This window comes from Melopsittacus undulatus, chromosome 9 (assembly GCF_012275295.1).
Source record: "Melopsittacus undulatus isolate bMelUnd1 chromosome 9, bMelUnd1.mat.Z, whole genome shotgun sequence".
Lineage (NCBI taxonomy): Eukaryota > Metazoa > Chordata > Aves > Psittaciformes > Psittaculidae > Melopsittacus > Melopsittacus undulatus.
The window spans coordinates 35,806,912-35,825,188 of record NC_047535.1 but is presented as its reverse complement, the minus strand read 5'-3'; the positions used below and the strand labels follow the sequence as shown (position 1 = coordinate 35,825,188).

Here is an 18,277-nt window from a genome sequence, read left to right as displayed (position 1 = left end):
CACCTGTTTGCACCCGCTGCTGCCTGCACTGACTGTCTGCCTGCACTCCCTGCCTCCCCTGCCTCCTGGCATCCACAGGGAGGGACGGCCAGTGACAAGGTGGGGACGAAGTAAAGGGTGGCCCCAGGACAGCCGTTGATCCCCCCATCCCAAGCCCTGTGTGCCAAGGCGCGCGTGGCTCCACTGCCAGCACCACTCGCACTTGTTATTCTTGGCAGCGGCGGCTGGAAAATGGGAGGCAGCGGAGGAATTTTGTTTGCTCCGGACTGGGCCCGGGCCAGACATCTGGGCTGCAGCTGAGCGGGGTGCAGGACCGGCCCCCCGCCGGCCCCGACACGGCCCCCGGTGCCCCCCGGCACGGCCCCAGCGCACCCCGGCCCCCCACACTGGGACAGGCAGCACCCTGCCGGCAGCTGCCTGTGCTAGCGACGGGGTGACCGAGGCCGCCGTGTGCCGAGCCCCTCGTATGCTGAGCGCGGCGTGCCCCGAGGACAGCGGTATCCCTGCGGGTGTCACCGTGGGCCATACGAGCTCTGTGTGTGTGCGTGTGCTGTGAGCTGCTGTGTTTGCACGTGTCCGTGCGCGCCCGAGCGTGTGCCTGTTCGCACACGTGTGTGCGCGCGCGTGCCCGCGTGTCCGCGCACACGAGTGTGCGTGTGCCCTCACGTGCCTACGCGCGTGTCCGTGTGCCCGCGCCCCCGCCGCCCCGCCCCGCCCCGCGGGGGCCGCCCCGTCCCTCTCGGCGGACGCGGAGGGCGGGGTCGGGCCGGGCCAACCCGAGCCGGGACACAGGTGGGTGCCGGGGCAGGGGGTGTCCGGGCCGGGTCCCGGCGCTGCCGTCCGGGGTGGCAGCGGGGCACCGGCGGTGGGGGCCGTGTCCTGGACGGTCACCGGGGGCTGGCGGCTGGGGGGGCTGGGGCCCAGCCGGTGCTGCCCCCGGGGGGCCGGGGGCTGCGTCCGTGCCGGGGCTGGCATCGGAGGAGTTGAGGATGTTGACACCGGGGGTCCCGGGGCTGCAGGTACCGGTGCTGGCACCGGGGCGGCTCTGGTGCTGCCGCTTCTGGCGCTCCCAACCTGCCCCCGTGCCGCCATCGGGGCGGAACAGCCGTCGGGAGGGTCCGTGCCCGGGGCTCTGCCTGTGCTCCTTGGCTGCGCTGGCAGGTGCCGGGCGGGCCGGAGGACGCCGGTGCCCCCGGGGCACGTCTGGCAGCAGCCGGAGGGGCTGTCACAGCCCAGCGGGTCCGCACCTCGTTCCGGCGCCTCTGGAAATGCCATTAGCGCCTGCCGCCCTCTCGCCAGGCCACGGGGCAGCCCAGCCCCGCGGCACGGCTCACGGCCGAGGCCCTGCCCGCTGCCTGCTGCCCGCCCGGGGCTCGCTCCCCACCCTCCCTGCCCGCAGGTCCGGTCGTGCCGGGGAGCGGGGAGATGTGTCTGGATCTGTGCTGGGCAGTGTCCTGCCCGTGCACCCGCCTCGGCCCAGCACACACTGCAAGGCCTGGGGCAGTTGCACTGTGCCCTGCTGCAGCGGTGGGGCTTTGGTTGGCAGCGGTGTCCTGGCTGTGGCACAGGTGAAACCGGCCAGCTGTGGCCAGGGCTGGTGCCCGGGCTCGTGCTTTGCACATGGTGCAGGGAGGTGCTGGTTGGCACGTCCTGGCTGCTGGGGGTGCTGCAGCATGGCTAGAGGGCAAGGTGGGGAGCTGTGTGTTGGCACAGTGCTCCAGATAACCATCATCTCCTGCTCCGCAGGGGAGAGGGTGCCAGAGCTGGAGGGGCTCTTCCTTTGTTCTGAGTGCCCATGAAGGTGATGGTGTGGCATCATGTGCACCTCTGGAGACTGAGGGCATCTGCTTGGCTAGATACCCCCAAACCCAGCTCCTGTTTGCAGGGTGGTACAAGGAGAGCCCGGGGCTGAATGGCAGGGTCTGTAGCCTGGGGGAAACTGAGGCACAGAAACTTATGACTCCCATGATTCCCATAATGGCCAGGTTGCCTGATGCTCAGGGGCCTTCTATCTGCCCAGGGTGCCCTGGCTGGCTGGCACCAGCCTGGTGCTTGCCGTGTCCGTGACCCTGTCCTCACAGAACAGCTCTGTGCTTGCAGGCAGGAATGAGCAGGTGTGGGGATGGCTGGTTGCTGCTTGGCCAAGATGCCTCTGTTTCCTTATGGGCAGGAGTCGGAGAGCTGCTCCTGGAGCCCGTGGTTCAGGGTTGGATTAGTGGGGGTTAATACCAGGAGGGATGCAGCTGGCCCGTGTCTGCAACTGCAATCACCAGGTCAAGCCCAGCGGTGGGTCCCTCTTGCGGTGTCAGGGCTGCCCTGTGCAGATGCTCAGGGCTCTCCGGATCCCACCAGCAGCACTGGGGAGGGATCACGGTCTGGGGGCTGTGGGGAGGGGGCTGTAACCCGAGCTGAGGTCTCGCTTCTCTGCCCCAGCCACTGCTGCGGGGCTGCGAGCCAGGCCCCAGCCATGATCCCCACACTGCTCCTGCTGCTGCACAGCGCTGCCGCCGGCCGCCCCCTGCCTGCTGCCACCCCCCGCCTCAAGCTGCCCTTCCCTGGTGAGCATGGGACACGGGCAGGGGGGATGTGGGTGCTCCAGTTCATGTCAGCATCATCCCAGGGGATGGGAACAGCATGGGGGGGGCGGCATGGTGGGAGGTATGTGACACTGGTGCTGCCATCCCTGCAGACTGCCAGGCATTGGCAAGGGCTGCCAGGTTCCTACCTGCTACCAGCCCCACCAGGACCACCTGCCTGCCCTTGGGGCTTTGTGTGCACTTGGGCTTTCACTCTGCCTCTAGCACGTCCCCGCACTGTGCACCATGGTGGCACTCTCAAGCCACGCTGTGCCATGCCTGATGGGGACACTGTGCCAGCTGGCAAACTGGTGCCAACTCCCCACTGGACACTCTGTGGGCTCTAGCATGGTGCAGGAGGCTTTGTCCAGTGTTGGGTCCCAGCAAGCCCTCTCTTCCCACTGGAAAAAGGGCTGTTTGTTTCTGCCGCAATGGGATCAGCTCTGTGGAGCAGGGAATGGCCCCTCCTGCCCCACCAACTGCCCCCGGGGTGGGCTATGCCAGGGTGGGTTGTGCAGGGATGAGTGCAGGGGGCACAAAATGAGTTCTGGGAGGAGCATGGGATTGTTGCTGGGGCATGGAATAGGTTCGGGGCGGGGGGGGGGCTTGGGATGGCTGCTGGGTGGTGTGGGGATGGGTGCTGGGCCAGCACGGGGTTGTGAACCTGGTCAAGCCAGTGGGACAGGTTTGGGGAGGAGGTGGCAGAGCAGGGGGGGCCCATGGCCAGTCCCAGGTGTCCCTGGATGTGTGTCTGAGGCAGGGAGTGTGCCGGGCAGCAGCCAGTGCTATGGTGGGGCTGAGCAGTGCCGGTGGATCCCGGCAGAGCTGCGGGCTCGCCATGGGCTGCGCCTCTTCGCACTGGAGCGGTCGTGCTGCTATGAGGCCCTGCTGCTGGATGAGGAGCGCGGCCGCCTCTTTGTTGGTGCCCAGAACCATCTCCTTTCCCTGGCCCTGGATGATATCAGCCAGCGGGACAGGAAGGTAACGGGGATGGGGGGACACAGTGGGACAGCCCCGAGTGCACGGGGCTGTGAGTGTCCTTCTCTCCCCAGCAGATCTACTGGCCAGCACCTGTGGAATGGAGGGAGGAGTGCAACTGGGCCGGCAAGGACATCACTGTGAGTGCCAGTGGGTGCTGGGGGTACCATGGGGTGCTGCAGGGCCACCCCAGTGCCACCACCCCATGCCCTCTGCCCCCTAGGCCGAGTGCATGAACTTTGTAAAGATGCTGCATCCCTACAACCGGACTCACCTGTATGCCTGCGGCACCGGTGCCTTCCACCCTGTCTGTGCCTTCGTGGAGGCTGGCCAGCATGCGGAGGTGAGCCCCCACCTCCCCAGCATGGCCATAGCCCCCGGCTGCTGCTGCCTGCCCATCTATGGTCCTTACCCCTCTCCAGGAGCCCATCTTCAAGCTGGACCCCAAGCATGTTGAGGACGGCAAAGGGAAGAGCCCCTACGACCCCCAGCATGCGGCTGCCTCCATCCTCGTGGGTAAGGCAGAGCTGAGCCAGTGCCGGGGAGCAGTGCAGCAGTGGGGTGCTGGGGGGCCCCCCATAACGCTTCCCTCGGTGCCTGCCAGGCGAGGAGCTCTACTCCGGGGTGGCCACTGATCTGATGGGCCGTGACTTCACCATCTTCCGCAGCCTGGGCCAGCGTCCCTCCATCCGCACGGAGCAGCATGACTCCCGCTGGCTCAATGGTCAGTGCTGGGCAGCGGGAGGGTGGCGGAGCTGCGACCCCCCAGTGCAGCATCATTGTTCCCTGGAGGGACTGGGCCATGAGTCCTCCAAGCTTGGCCTCTGCTGCCTGTGGAGGGTGATCTGGGGGGTCCCCTGCCATCTGCAGACCCTGGTGCTTGATGAGGTCCCACCCTCACCCTGCAGCTGGGCACGGAGGGGTCTGCACTCCCCTGGTACCCCAGCAGGCGCCTCAGGGTCCCAGCTAGCAGGGGCACTGGAGGCAGCATTCCTCTGCCCCCAGAGCCCAAGTTTGTGGCAGTGTTTTGGGTGCCGGAGAGCGAGGACCCTGACGATGACAAGATCTACTTCTTCTTCCGCGAGACGGCAGTGGAGCGGCAGCAGGGGCTGGGCAAGACCAGCTTTGCCCGCATCGGCCAGATCTGCCGGGTGGGAGCAGCCCCAGGCAGGAGGCTGTGGGGTTCAGGGGTGCCATCCTCCACTGATGCTGGTGTCCTCCTCCTGACAGAATGACGTAGGTGGGCAGCGCAGTCTGGTGAACAAGTGGACGACCTTCCTGAAGGCTCGGCTTGTGTGTGCCGTGCCGGGGTCTGACGGGGCAGACACCCACTTTGATGAGCTCCGTGAGTATGGGAGGGGGACATGGCCTTCCGAGTGGCCATGGGCTCCCCTGGCACATTGGGATGGCACTGGTATCCTCCCTGCTTGCAGGGGACGTTTTCCTGCTGCAGACAAGGGACAAGCGCAACCCCCTGGTCTACACTGTCTTCTCCACCTCCAGGTCAAGCCCCCTCCCCACTGCCCCCCCAATACCCAGCGGTGCCCCACTCACCCCTCATATAATCCCCTCTCTCCCCCACCAGCTCTGTTTTCCAGGGATCAGCCATCTGCATTTACACCATGGCTGACATCCGACGGGCTTTCCTGGGCCCCTTCGCACACAAGGAAGGTCCCAACTACCAGTGGGTATCATACCAGGGCCGTGTGCCGTATCCCCGCCCAGGCATGGTACGTGGTTCAGGGGTATCCCAATGCTGCTGTTGGTGGGATGCCAGTACCCAAGATGGGGTGGTGGGGAGTGAGACCTGGCTCAGTCAGTGCTGCCTCCCCACAGTGCCCCAGCAAAACCTTTGGTACCTTCGGCTCCACCAAGGACTTCCCAGATGAGGTGATCCAGTTTGCCCGGCACCACCCACTGATGTACAACCCAGTGCTGCCCCACGGCCAGCGCCCCCTCTTCCTGCAAGCTGCCATGCCCTACACCTTCACCCGCATCGCCGTGGACCGCGTTACCGCCACTGATGGCCATTACGATGTCCTCTTCATTGGCACAGGCATGTAGTGACTCGAGGGGTGGGACTGGATGCTCAGCTAGGGGGTGCCAGGGCTGGGGTCTCACTTCTCCCTGCCTGCAGATGTGGGCACGGTGCTGAAGGTGGTCTCTGTGCCCAAGGAGAGCTGGAATCACATGGAGCCGCTGGTGCTGGAGGAGCTGCAGGTCTTCCAGGTGAGGATGGGGCTGCATGCCCCACCAGTCACACCCACTCTGCACCCCTTTATGCTGCCCATGCTCTGGGTTGTGCTGAGGCACTCCAGCTTCTCAGGTGTGGGAGCTGGCAGCACAGGCACACTCTGACTCCTGCCTGCACTCTGTCCACAGGACGCCTCCCCCATCACCAGCCTGCAGCTCTCCTCCAAGCGGGTAAGGAGGGACTCTGGATAGGTCCTCATGTCCCACCATGGCTCTGCCTGGCCCCATGCTGTGATGCAGGGGTGTTCAGCTCTGCTTCTGCCCCCCCAGCAACAGCTCTATGCTGGCTCAGCCACAGCACTGGCACAGCTGCCCTTGCACCGCTGCAGCGCCTACGGCAAAGCCTGTGCTGAGTGCTGCCTGGCCCGGGACCCATACTGTGCTTGGGATGGCACTGCCTGCACCCGCTATGTGCCCAACACCAAGAGGTAGGTGATGTGCTGCGGTATGGCCCTGGTGTGACCGACCTGCCCCGAGGCCGCAGTGAACGGTGCAGGTTGTGCTGCCGCAGCCCCTGCTCTTCCACCACCTTCCCCTAGGCGTTTCCGCCGGCAGGATGTCCGCAACGGTGACCCCAACATGCTGTGCTCCGAAGGTGAGATGGGACTTGGGTAGATGTGGTTTCAGCCCTGCTGGGGCAGTGGGCTGACAGCCAGGCTGTGTGTCCCCAGACCCCCGGCGGGGCAGTGTGCCCCAGAAGCAGCTCTATGGGGTGGAGGGCAGCACAGCCTTCCTGGAGTGCATCCCCAAATCCCTGCAAGCCCACGTGTTCTGGACATACCAGCGCACCCAGGATGATCCCCAGCGAGAGGTAGGCTCTCTCCAGCTGTGTGCCACTGGTGGGACCGTACTGTGCCATGCTGAGCTGCCCACCCATTCCCGTGGTGCTGTAGGTGCAGATGGATGAGCGTGTGGTGCGGATGGAGCGGGGTGTTCTGCTGCGCAGTGTGCAGCGTGCCGACGCTGGCCTCTACCTGTGCCACGCCACCGAGCACGGCTTCACCCAACCGCTGCTGCGGCTCTCCCTGGAGGTGATCGGTGCCCGGCGGGCAGCGGGCACGGCACGTGAAGGAGACCCCCAGCTCACCGGGGGGTCCAACCACAAGGTCTGGTACCAGGACTTCCTCCAGCTGGTGGAGCGGCCACCGCTGGGGGCTGCGGATCGGATGTGCCAGCGGCTCTGGACGCGGGGCAGACCCCTACTACCCACCCGTGCCCAGGCCGGACCCCCAGGCCGCGGGCAGGGTGAGGAGCTGCACAGAGCTCGCCGCCGGCGCACACACGAGGGGTCGCGGGCAGAGCGGGGCCCCCGCAGTGCATCCCCCTGGTGACCCCGGGGCCGGCCCCGGGTGCCGGGCTCTGCCCAGGAGCGGGGCCGTGGGCAGGGGCAAAGCCCGCACCAGTGTCAGCCACCCGCCGGCAGCACCGGGGCAGGGGCACAGGCACAGCCGGAGGCTGCAGCACCAGGCCCAGGAGGGCAGCCGGACTGACCTACCCCCATAAGGAGCTGCTGGGCACCCTTGCCACCGGCTCCACACGGGTGGGGGCACCCAGCCGGCTGCCAGCACCGCGGAGTCACCCAAGTATTTATTAACGACTGTTACAGTTGAATGTAAGCATGCCCTGGTAGGGGGTGGCAGGGCCAGGCTATACCTCACCCCGGGCATGGCACCACACGGGGGGAGGGCAGCAGGGCCACCCTCGGGTCCTGGGGGGGCTGCAGTGGGCAGCAGAGTCCTGGAGAGATGGGGTGGGCAGCAGTAGGGCGAGGGGGCTGCAAGAGGAGGGTGCCCGGAGGGGAAGGAGTGGGGGGCACAGAGGTGGCACCCAGCGGCCCGGGTGCAGAGCAGCAGTGTGAAGGGGCTTGTACTAATTGAGCACAATAAAGCAGAGGATTCAGCTGAGGGTGTGATGTCTGCCCCAGGGAGCACTCAGGGCACGGGGTAGCCCCATGTTCTAGGGTAGGGACCTGAGTCAAGGGGCTTGGGGGAAGCCAGGCCTTGCAGGTAATAGGTAGACTGAGTCCCGCTTCCAGACTTTCTCCCGCCCCTCCCGGGAGAAATAAAAGGCGTTGTCGAAGTAGGGCGGGACTAGGAGTGAGTGACGTGCGCAGCAGCCAATCACAGGAGTGGGGGCGGTGTCGAAGAGGGGCGGGAATAAGAGTGAGTGATGTGCAACGCAGCCAATCAGAGGAGTGGGGGGCCGGTCTTAATTTTCCTCTCCTATACAAACATTCCCTGTGAGGTACCACGGAAGACACTTTCCTTAATTCTAGGTAGGCAGTCTGCTGCACATGCCCTTGGCAACACAAGGTGTTACTTCAGAAGATGTTAAGCCAGCCTCACAACATTCATACAGTCATTAAAACTTCACAATTTTCCATTTTGTCCCAGTTTTAGTTTAGCTTTGTGTCCTCCTTTCTAATCTGTTCTAAGAGCCCATCACGATGGCCTGCAGCATTGACCACCCCAGTTTTGCCAGAGGACTTCTGCTTGCTGGCCTCCAGCTCCAAAGGATGTCACAGGACATCATGGACTCCCTTGCTATGAGACATGCTCCATCTCTACTATTGACACAGCTGGCTGTTGTCATCACCACCATTGCAGCCGACCCAGCCGTCTGTTCCGTCACATCCATCTGCCTCTTTTCAAAGCTCCACAACATGTCACGCTCGCCTCGCCTGTCGCAAACGGCTTCCAGAGTGTGATGTGGGGCCTCCCCTGCAACCCGAGACCCACCAGTATAATAGAGAGAAATCACCAGGGTGTTGACAAAAAGGGACCGACACCACCATCCTTCTCATTACCTCCCTGACTCACCTCAAGCCTTCATCCCAAACCTAAGGCAGAGGGCAGGGCCTGCAATACCGAACACAAATACTGAACCACTTTGCCATGTTCTCCGCAATTCCTAACCACCACAGCCCCACACACATGGAACCTCCTTACCTCCTCAGAGCTCTCCACACCTTCACTTCCCCCGAGTCGCGAACCCAATCAGCACCTGAAGAAGAAACAGAACCGAGCACACGCTGAGACAGGGCTCAAAGGTGCACCCTGCCCTCACCCAGGGCCATCTCTCACTCGCGTCACTTGACTGCTCATCGCCCACTGGCCTTTGCACTTCTTCACTTCTCCGCTTTGAGGCCGTGGATCGCCTACGAAACACAACACAAGGGAGGTTTCAAATTCCATAGAAATGACAACACTCCAAATGTCTCACAGCTTCACTCTGCGCAGCATAGCTCACCTTGTCCAAGTCCCCTCGGGGGCAGAGATATCTCCTCGATCCTCCCTCCACACCTCCCATTTAAAAACATAGAGCAAGTCAGAAATGAGCCATGAGAAGAAGGCATAACTTCCTTAGGACACAACAAGTTGACCTACTCACTCACGTCACCCTGCTCAAGTTTCTGACACCAGCCTCCGACGTGTGCCTAACCACCTTGCCATCTGCAAAACCAATTCTGCGTTATTCACTGTGCTGCCAACCAAAAGCTTCATCTGCCTCTAAGTGCCAGGCCCGACTCACACTCAGATGTACTTTTACAAGCCTACACACTCTGACCTTCAGACACTCTGAACTCACATATGCACACCTTCTAGATGTACTAGCACACCCACTTGAAAGCAGACGCTCTGGCCCTGACCCATTAAACACAAGCTTACTCCCAGAGGCCCTCTGTCCATTTAGACAGATCATCAAGAGGAGAGAACTACAGTGTGATCATGAAAACCCACCACATAAGATCTGGAATTCAAAAATTCCAGGTGACAGAAAACCACAGACAAACCTGGACCTCTCGCCTACTTTCTTAACATGGGAAACTCTAGAGACACTAAAGGATACCTCTAATGTTTGCTTATCTTACCAACCCCAAAGACCCTGTGAAGACCCTCAGCAAACCAGCTCTGAGAATCATCACGGCTGTGCGAAGAGGCAGGCTCAACCTTAGTGGGCTTCCCTGCGCAAGCAGCTCTCACCTGCATGGGATGAGCTTCTGCCTCCCTCGCATAGCATGAGCCTCACACTTTTAGACACCCAAATGCGATGCAGGGGGCCGACCTACGTCACAGGAAGTGGCCAACAATATCTAGGAAGGTCTCTTAGAGTCGGGACATTTCCAGGGAGGAGTTCTAAAGCCCAACTTGCTGGGTAGGAACCAAAGCTGGACTTTTCAGGGAGCAGCCAAAGCAGATCTCTCCACGGAGGAGTCTAAGAGGACAAACGGCGCTTTCCCACCTTTGCGTGTTTCACCGCAGACCGTTGCCTATTTGTCCTGACACGACACCCCAGGCTTAAGCCCCACAAAGGGCACCTTTTCATCCCAGCAGCTCCTCTCAGGCACTACCTTCACTCCAGCTGACCATTCCCCTCTCAAGCACCTCCGAGAGCCTTCACGACATTCAATTATCGCAGCAGAAAACCACCTTAGCTTATCACAGCCCTCTTCAGTGTGCAGCTTTGCCTATCCCAGGTAGGATGTGACCCCTGTCAGAGAAAGGGAAACACATGTGTATCGAGACAGGGCTCACAGAGGCAGCCTGCCCTATGCTATACCCAGCTCCTGCTTCACTACATTAGCTGCTCAATGCCCAGGCCTGCCACATTTCTGTCAGCTGCATCTGGGCCTGAACCCCACTGGGAACACACAAACCAATAGTGCCTTCAGGTACTTCAAGCCTTATCGCATACAGCTGCTGCCACTTCTTTTTTCTAACCCATTTTTTCCCATTTGTCAGTGGTTTTAAGCCATTTTTTACCATATCTAACACATTTTTGTCCACTTCTAACCCGATTTATCCCATTTTTAGCCATTTGTAACCCTCTTATGTCCCTTTCTAACCTGTTTTAAGCCATTTTGGCCACTTGTAAACTATTTTTTCTTCTATCCAATTTTTTTGCCACTTCAGACACATTTTTGCCCATTTCTTAACCTGGTTTAAGCCATTTTTCGCCTGTTTCTAACCCATTTTTCCCCATTTCCAGCCTACTTTTAAGCCATTTTAGTCTATTTCTAAACAATTCATGGCCATTTCTAGCCCACTTTTGCTCATCTCTTACCAGTTTTACACCATTTTTGGCAATTTCTAACCCATCTTTCCTATTTCTAACCCCTTTAAAGCTTTGGGGCTATTTCTGAATAATTTATGGCCGTTTCTGTCCCATATTTATCCACTTCTATTGTAAGCCATTTTTGCCCACTTCTAACCCATTTTTACCCATTTCTTGCTTGTTTTAATCCATTTTGGGCCATCTGTGTTCAATTTTGGACCATTTGTAAGGTGTTTTGAACCATTTTTTTTCATTTTCTAACCCATTTCTTATCTCATTATAGGTAGGGGACGCCTAAAATAAAGTTACTGAAAGAGACTAAAAAGCAAGGACAGCTGAAAAAAGCATGAATTAAAAAGGAAATAAATAAAAATGCGTAAAGAAAATAAAAAGCAAAAGAGAAGAATGTGATTATAAATCCCTACAAAGCAAACACAAAGCGATAAAAGGGCACCAGCCTGAAAGAATCTCGAATAAAAGTTCCCTGAGCAACTTAGCCCCAGCCCCAATATTGCAAACTGTCCTCACCCAGTAGTTCGGGTTCCCGGAGGCTGTCAACGGTGAGGGGAGCGGCCGTTGCTCTCAGCCCGTTGCCTCTGCAGCGTGTGCTGCCACCGCGTGTCCAGGTGTCGGTACTGCAGGTGGTAGGGGCACGGTGTGGCTCAGGGCACTGCTCGCTGCTGCCATCATGTGTCCAGAGCTCGGTACTGCAGCCGCTGGAGATGTGGGATTGGGAGCAAAGGAGTGGCTCAGAGCAACGGGAGCTGCTGCCCTCCTGTGGCCAAAGCTACGTACTGCAGGAGAAGAAACCGCACCGTGCAACCTGGGGCGGGACTAGGAGTGATTGGCAGGCGTCACAGCCAATCAGGGGAGTGGGGGCGGTGTCGAAGTAGACCAGAAGTGGGGCGGGACTAGGAGTGCCTGACAGTCGCCTCAGCCAATCGCGGGAGTGGGGGGCGGTGTCGAAGCGGGGCGGGACTAAGAGTGATTGACAGGCGCCTCAGCCGAGGCGGGCCGATCCGTGCCGAGCAGAGCCTAATAATGGGTGGTAAGGGGACTCAGCGGAGGGTAATAGGGGACAATGGGAACTGTCAGCTCCCCTCGGGCCGCCTCGAAGCCATTCGAATCCCTTCGGGCGGCTTCGGCTCCTCTCGGTTCCCTTCGGGCGGCTCCGCAGCTTCGGCTCCTCTTCGTTCCCTTCGGGCGGCTCCGCCCCTTCGGGAGGGTTCGGCTTCGCCTCAGCCAATCAGGAGGGTGGTGGTGGTGGTTTGTGAGCGTGGGGGGGTGGGGGTGTCGATGTGGGGCGGGACTAGGAGTGAGTGACGTGCGCCGCAGCCAATCACAGGAGTGGGGGCGGTGTCGAAGAGGGCGGGACTAGGAGTGAGTGATGTGCGCCGCAGCCAATCAGGTGAGTGGGGGGCCGGTCTTAATTTTCCTCTCCTATACAAACATTCCCTGTGAGGTACCACGGAAGACACTTTCCTTAATTCTAGGTAGGCAGTCTGCTGCACATGCCCTTGGCAACACAAGGTGTTACTTCAGAAGATGTTAAGCCAGCCTCACAACATTCATACATTCATTAAAACTTCACCATTTTCCAATTTGTCCCAGTTTTAGTTTAGCTTTGTGTCCTCCTTTATAATCTGTTCTAAGAGCCCATCAAGATGGCCTGCAACATTGACCACCCCGGTTTTGCAAGAGGACTTCTGCTTGCTGGCCTCCAGCTCCAAAGGATGTCACAGGACATCATGGACTCCCTTGCTATGAGACATGCTCCATCTCTACTATTGACAGAGCTGGTGTCATCATCACCATTGCAGTCTGTTCTGTCACATCCGTCTGCCTCTTTTCAAAGCTCCGCAACATGTCACACTCGCCTCCCCTGTCACAAATGGCTTCCAGAGTGTGATGTGGGGCCTCCCCTGCAACCCGAGACCCACCAGTATAATAGAGAGAAATCACCAGGGTGTTGACAAAAAGGGACCGACACCACCATCCTTCTCGTTAGCTCCCTGACTCACCTCAAGCCTTCATCCCAAACCTAAGGCAGAGGGCAGGGCCTGCAATACCGAACACAAATACTGAACCACTTTGCCATGTTCTCCGCAATTCCTAACCACCACAGCCTCACCCACACACACATGGAACCTCCTTACCTCAGAGCTCTCCACACCTTCACCTCCCCCGAGTCACAAACCCAATCGGCACCTGAAGAAGAAACAGAACCGAGCACACGCTGAGACAGGGCTCAAAGGTGCACCCTGCCCTCACCCAGGGCCATCTCTCGCTCTCGTCACTTGACTGCTCATCGCCCACTGGCCTTTGCACTTCTTCGCTTCTCCGCTTTGAGGCCGTGGATCACCTACGAAACACAACACAAGGGAGGTTTCAAATTCCATAAAAATGACAATACTCCAAATGTCTCACAGCTTCACTCTGCTCAGCATAGCTCACCTTGTCCAAGTCCCCTCGGGGGCAGAGATATCTCCTCGCTCCTCCCTCCGCACCTCCCAATTAAAAACATACAGCAAGTCAGAAATGAGCCATGAGAAGAAGGCATAACTTCCTTAGGACACAACAAGTTGACCTACTCACTCACGTCACCCTGCTCAAGTTTCTGACACCAGCCTCCGACGTGTGCCTAACCACCTTGCCATCTGCAAAACCAATTCTGCGTTATTCACTGCGCTGCCAACCAAAAGCTTCATCTGCCTCTAAGTGCCAGGCCCAACTCACACTCGGACTTACTTTTACAAGCCTACACACACTGATCTTCAGACACTCTGAACTCACATATGCACACCTTATAGATGTACTAGCACACCCACTTGAAAGCAGATGCTCTGGCCCTGACCCATTAAACACAAGCTTACTCCCAGAGGCTCTCTGTCCGTTTAGACAGATCATCAAGAGGAGAGAACTACAGTGTGATCGTGAAAACCCACCACATAAGATCTGGAATTCAAAAATTCCAGGTGACAGAAAACCACAGACAAACCTGGACCTCTCGCCTACTTTCTTAACATGGGAAACTCTAGAGACACTAAAGGATACCTCTAATGTTTGCTTATCTTACCAACCCCAAAGGCCCTCTGAAGACCCTCAGCAAACCACCTCCGAGAATCATTGTGGCTCTGCGAAGAGGCAGGCTCAACCTTAGCGGGCTTCCCTGCACAAGCAGCTCTCACCTGCATGGGATGAGCTTCTGCCTCCCTCGCATAGCATGAGGCTCACACTTTTAGACACCCAAATGCGATGCAGGGGGCCGACCTACGTCACAAGAAGTGGCCAACAATATCTAGGAAGGTCTCTTAGGGTCAGGACATTTCCAGGGAGGAGTTCTAAAGCCCAACTTGCTGGGTAGGAACCAAAGCTGGACTTTTGAGGGAGCAGCCAAAGCAGATCTCTCCACGGAGGAGTCTAAGAGGACAAACGGCGCTTTCCCACCTTTGCGTGTTTCACCGCAGACTGTTGCCTATTTGTCCTGACACGACACCCCAGGCTTAAGCCCCACAAAGGGCACCTTTTCATCCCGGCAGCTCCTCTCAGGCACTACCTTCACTCCAGCTGACCATTCCCCTCTCAAGCACCTCCAAGTGCCTTCACGACATTCAATTATTGCAGCAGAAAACCACCTTAGCTTATCACAGCCCTCTTCAGTGTGCAGCTTTGCCTATCCCAGGTAGGATGTGACCCCTGTCAGAGAAAGGGAAACACGTGTGTATCGAGACAGGGCTCATAGAGGCAGCCTGCCCTATGCTATACCCAGCTCCAGTACCTTAGCTGCTCAATGCCCAGGCCTGCCACATTTCTGTCAGCTGCATCTGGGCCTGAACCTCACTGGGAACACACAAAGCAATAGTGCCTTCAGGTACTTCAAGCCTTATTGCATACAGCTTCTGCTTCAGCCACCTGCCACTAATTAGCAAGAGGGGCTCCCAGAGTCAGCTCTGGGAAAATGGACGCAGACAACAGAGCTGCAAAGGCAATGTGGAGCCATGCCCCAAAAGACAATGGACCTAAAGACTGAGCCCAAGCCTCACCTACACTTTAGCTTAGTAAAGTCACAAAAGCTCCAACTCAACAGCAACCTGCTCCCTTCCCCTGCCCAAAGAGACCACTTCTTGAAGAACGTCTCTCCCACACCCACCTTACAGATCTTTCTGGCCCCTCCCCAAGCCCAGACTTTTACCTCAGCTTTCAGAGGGGCAGAGGTCCAAAGCCATCCTGCAGCAAAACCTCTTCTCACCTCACTGGGATATTCCTTCAGTACCCACATTCACAGAGCATTTGGAAACATCAAGGGCACCTCAATAGATTTAGAGATGCAGTTAGGCTTTCCTGGGGGCTTTGGACAGAGGTGGATTGCTGTGCTGGTGCCCCTTGATACAGGTTGCACAGAGATGGAAAGGTAAAGCAATAATGTCAATAGTGAGGTTTTAGTGCTGATGGCTGGAGCAGAGTGTCAGGACGTGCCTGAAGGTCCATCATGTGAGTGCTGCTGAGGAGTGCTGATAAGGACTAATACAAATCAGTTTGCCACAGAAAGTGCTTTTCTTGTATCTGTAAATATTATTTTAGTCACCTGTCCATCTGTAGCCAGCTCACTTTTTAGCTTTTTAGTGTAAACAAACATCTAGAAAGGTCATCTTTTTGATGCTGAGTTTGGATGAGAAGCGTTTTTTCAGCTATTCAGAGGGTGTTTTCAGTACAAGTATGGAGGTAATGTCTGGCAGTGGGAATGACTTGTTTCTGGAACAGATGGGCCAGGGAGAAGGTCATAGCACCTCACCCCAGCTGGGTGTAGGTTCCCTGCCAGGCAGCATCCTGGGAGAGCTGCCTGAATAATGAATCCATATGACCAGTAATGGTGCAATGCTCACTGGACTAGATGGTTTTAAACAAAGCATGCCTGAGTAGGTGCTGTGATGGGCGATCAGTACCCTGCTGAGAGGATGGGCTTGGTCTTGTTCATCCTGGAGAACTGTCCAAGCTCACTCGAATACAGCCTCTGGGCAGCACATGCACGTGAGGTCTGATTCTCTGAGTCAAATATACACTAGAAATTGCCCTTGTTGGTGACAGTGGTGTTCAGTCCCAGGAGCCCTGCAGAGCTCCAGCTGGCAGAGAAGCCCTTGCCCCATGTTGCAGTCCCTGCACTGCCAAACCCCATCATCCAAGCAGTAGAACAGGCACCCGGTCAGGCAGAGATGGACCAAGCAGCACAAGCAAATAGGGGGTAGCAGGGAGCACCCAGTATGGCAAAGCTGACTGCAGAGGGTACCAGGTCATATGTGGTCTCCTCCTGCTAGCAGAATGTGAAAATCCTGCAGAACAGGATGGCAAGGGCATTTGGAGTTCTGTTGTCCAGGGCAAGCTACATGCTGCTCTCCACTTCCAGCAATCAAATGCTTGGCTGGATATAGGAGGCTTATTGTGAGGGTGAAATTGGGGCTTTTAATGCAGACGGGGAAGAGGGCTGGCAGGGGAAGCACCTGAATCACTAAACTGAAGTCCTAGAACAGATGTGTGTATGTTGGCTGCACAGGGATAAATCACAGCACCTGCTGAGTTCTGCTTCCCTGTGTGTGACCATGCATGCAGCTACTGCTCTATGCGCTTCTCAAAACAGGTGGTGTTCAGAAATTTGACCTCAGCAATTATAAATGAGAATCGTGTTTTTATTAATATCTTCTTATTCTTTGCTGTCTTTCTGCATATGTAGTACCTGTGTTTTCTGTGGAGGAAGTGGTAGATATACTAATGATAATGACATTTATTGTGATTGCTCACACTATAAAGATGGGGATGGATGAGGTAAGAAAAACCTGAATGCCAGTCCAAATGGGAGCTTGGTTACCAGGATCTCATTTCTTTTCTCTGACAGTGGAGGTGAGCAAATATATGCTACCTGCAGTCCCAGCTAAATGAAGGATCTGCAGCAGTGTGAGAGGGGTCAAAAGCCCTGATTCTAACAAGATTATGGCACATGTGCTGAGCCTGCAATGAGCTTTACAAGTACAGAAAAAACCTTGGGATGTGGTGGCTTGGTAACAGGGTCCTTTGTGAGAACCAGCTTTACAGCCACCCTATGCAGATAATTATTAATAGATGATGCCAATTTAATGCTTGATTTTCCCAGTCAAAAGAAATCTGTAAATCTGCTTTTCTCTCTGCAGGGACATACAGAAGGAAGGATGTAGGAATTTCCCCCCCCCCTTTAGTGTAATTACCCCAAAACACAGATGACAGCACTCTGGTTTGCTCAGCTCACCTCTCTTCCCACCCATTGCCCTGTGGTGCAGGTGAGCTGCAGTGGCAGAGGGATGCAAGGCTGCACACGAAGGATGCTTCCCCTGTGCCACTGCTGTGTGTTAAGACTGCTTACCCCAAACACCCAGATTTACATGGTTTTTCCTTGCATAGGTGCTTTTCCTGCCATGGGGAGGGCTGGGCACCTTGTGATGGGACAGCACAAAGAGCTTCTTGCTTTGCGACTCAGACTGTAACCTGTCAAGTGGGAGCCAAAAGAAGCTGCACCGGGCAGCTATTTCTGCCGCTGGATTTTGTTGGTTGAAGTTCTGCCTGCTGGCAGCAGCACTGACCCATGTGTCTGTTGGTCTGCTTGTGGCCACAGTGAGGAGCTGTTGGTCACTTGTTAAGCCACTGACTCCCTCCAAGCTTTAACAACTCCTTTAAAACTTACTGTATCCTTCGCAAGTGATACTCATCTGCCTTTCAAGAACGGTACTCGGACATTCCCTCTGCTCTGATCCTCAGCTGTAACTGCTGGGATGAGCAGCAGCTCATTCATAGATAGCTACAGCCAGGTCACATTTCTAATTGCATGTGATAATCCCCAGATCCCATTGTTTAATGCTGTTAAGCATAGCCCATTATCCTATTCCACAGAATCAAGGTTTTCCTTTGCTGCTTTTTTATTTTTTGAGCTTGTTTTTCCTGTGAAAGGAGACAATTTAGGAACACTGTTATCATGATCTAACAGGCTTCTTGGTACAGCTTTGTTTTCTTTCCCATCATACTATTGACATGCACTTAAAGGTGTGACCACTCCAAAGCAGTTGTGGTTTTGAGCTGTTTAGAATTATTCTGTGTAGTTTTTAACTGCTGATGCATTTCAAAGCTTCTGAATCAATATGCAAAATGGGAAAGAAGCACTTTGCAAAAGTGTGCCTCCAACATAGCGTGAACAGCCCAGCACAACTCTAAATAATGCTTTGTAGCTGCACAGTCAGTGCAGCCATTATAAAGGTGTTTGTCATATGTTTTCCAGGCATTTGACTGGAGTGGGACTGCATCATGTGTGGATGTAGCTGTGCAGTAGACAATATGGTATTCTCTGTATGATGGAGCATGTAAGTTTGTGCTGAGATGTTGAGCTCTTGGAGGTCAAC

The 18,277-nt window shown here is 56.7% G+C and overlaps 1 protein-coding gene and 1 long non-coding RNA gene across 3 annotated transcripts; one reads left to right on the top strand and one right to left on the bottom strand.

Moving 5' to 3' along the window:
* The first annotated feature begins 747 nt into the window (after window positions 1-747).
* Window positions 748-7,544, top strand: LOC101870278 (semaphorin-3B). 2 transcript variants are annotated; one of them, XM_034066370.1, is made up of 18 exons: window positions 748-792; window positions 2,434-2,558; window positions 3,400-3,557; window positions 3,632-3,694; window positions 3,778-3,897; window positions 3,977-4,070; window positions 4,159-4,278; window positions 4,560-4,705; window positions 4,785-4,899; window positions 4,988-5,057; window positions 5,140-5,284; window positions 5,391-5,610; window positions 5,692-5,783; window positions 5,937-5,978; window positions 6,078-6,235; window positions 6,347-6,402; window positions 6,479-6,618; window positions 6,701-7,544. In XM_034066370.1, the coding sequence occupies exons 2-18, from the start codon at window positions 2,468-2,470 to the stop codon at window positions 7,136-7,138; spliced, it is 2,268 nt and encodes a 755-aa protein (XP_033922261.1). In that variant the 5' UTR covers window positions 748-792; window positions 2,434-2,467; the 3' UTR covers window positions 7,139-7,544. The 2 variants fall into 2 exon arrangements, with proteins under 2 accessions (XP_033922261.1, XP_033922260.1); XM_034066369.1 differs by having other exon boundaries at window positions 3,629-3,694.
* Window positions 7,545-8,486: 942 nt separating this feature from the next.
* LOC115946667 (uncharacterized) lies at window positions 8,487-8,929 on the bottom strand. The gene is made up of 3 exons (XR_004080713.2): window positions 8,756-8,929; window positions 8,627-8,665; window positions 8,487-8,527 (listed from the first exon to the last, which is right to left on the bottom strand). It is a non-coding gene; the product is annotated as an uncharacterized lncRNA (long non-coding RNA).
* Between the last annotated feature and the right edge of the window lie 9,348 nt (window positions 8,930-18,277).

Bases quoted from the DNA above. Each gene is read 5' to 3' on its own strand.
- LOC101870278 (XM_034066369.1), top strand. From the start codon at position 2,468: ATGATCCCCACACTGCTCCTGCTGCTGCACAGCGCTGCCGCCGGCCGC. The intron at 3,898-3,976 runs GTGAGCCCCCAC...ACCCCTCTCCAG, and splicing joins AGGCTGGCCAGCATGCGGAG to GAGCCCATCTTCAAGCTGGA. The intron at 4,706-4,784 runs GTGGGAGCAGCC...TCCTCCTGACAG, and splicing joins GCATCGGCCAGATCTGCCGG to AATGACGTAGGTGGGCAGCG.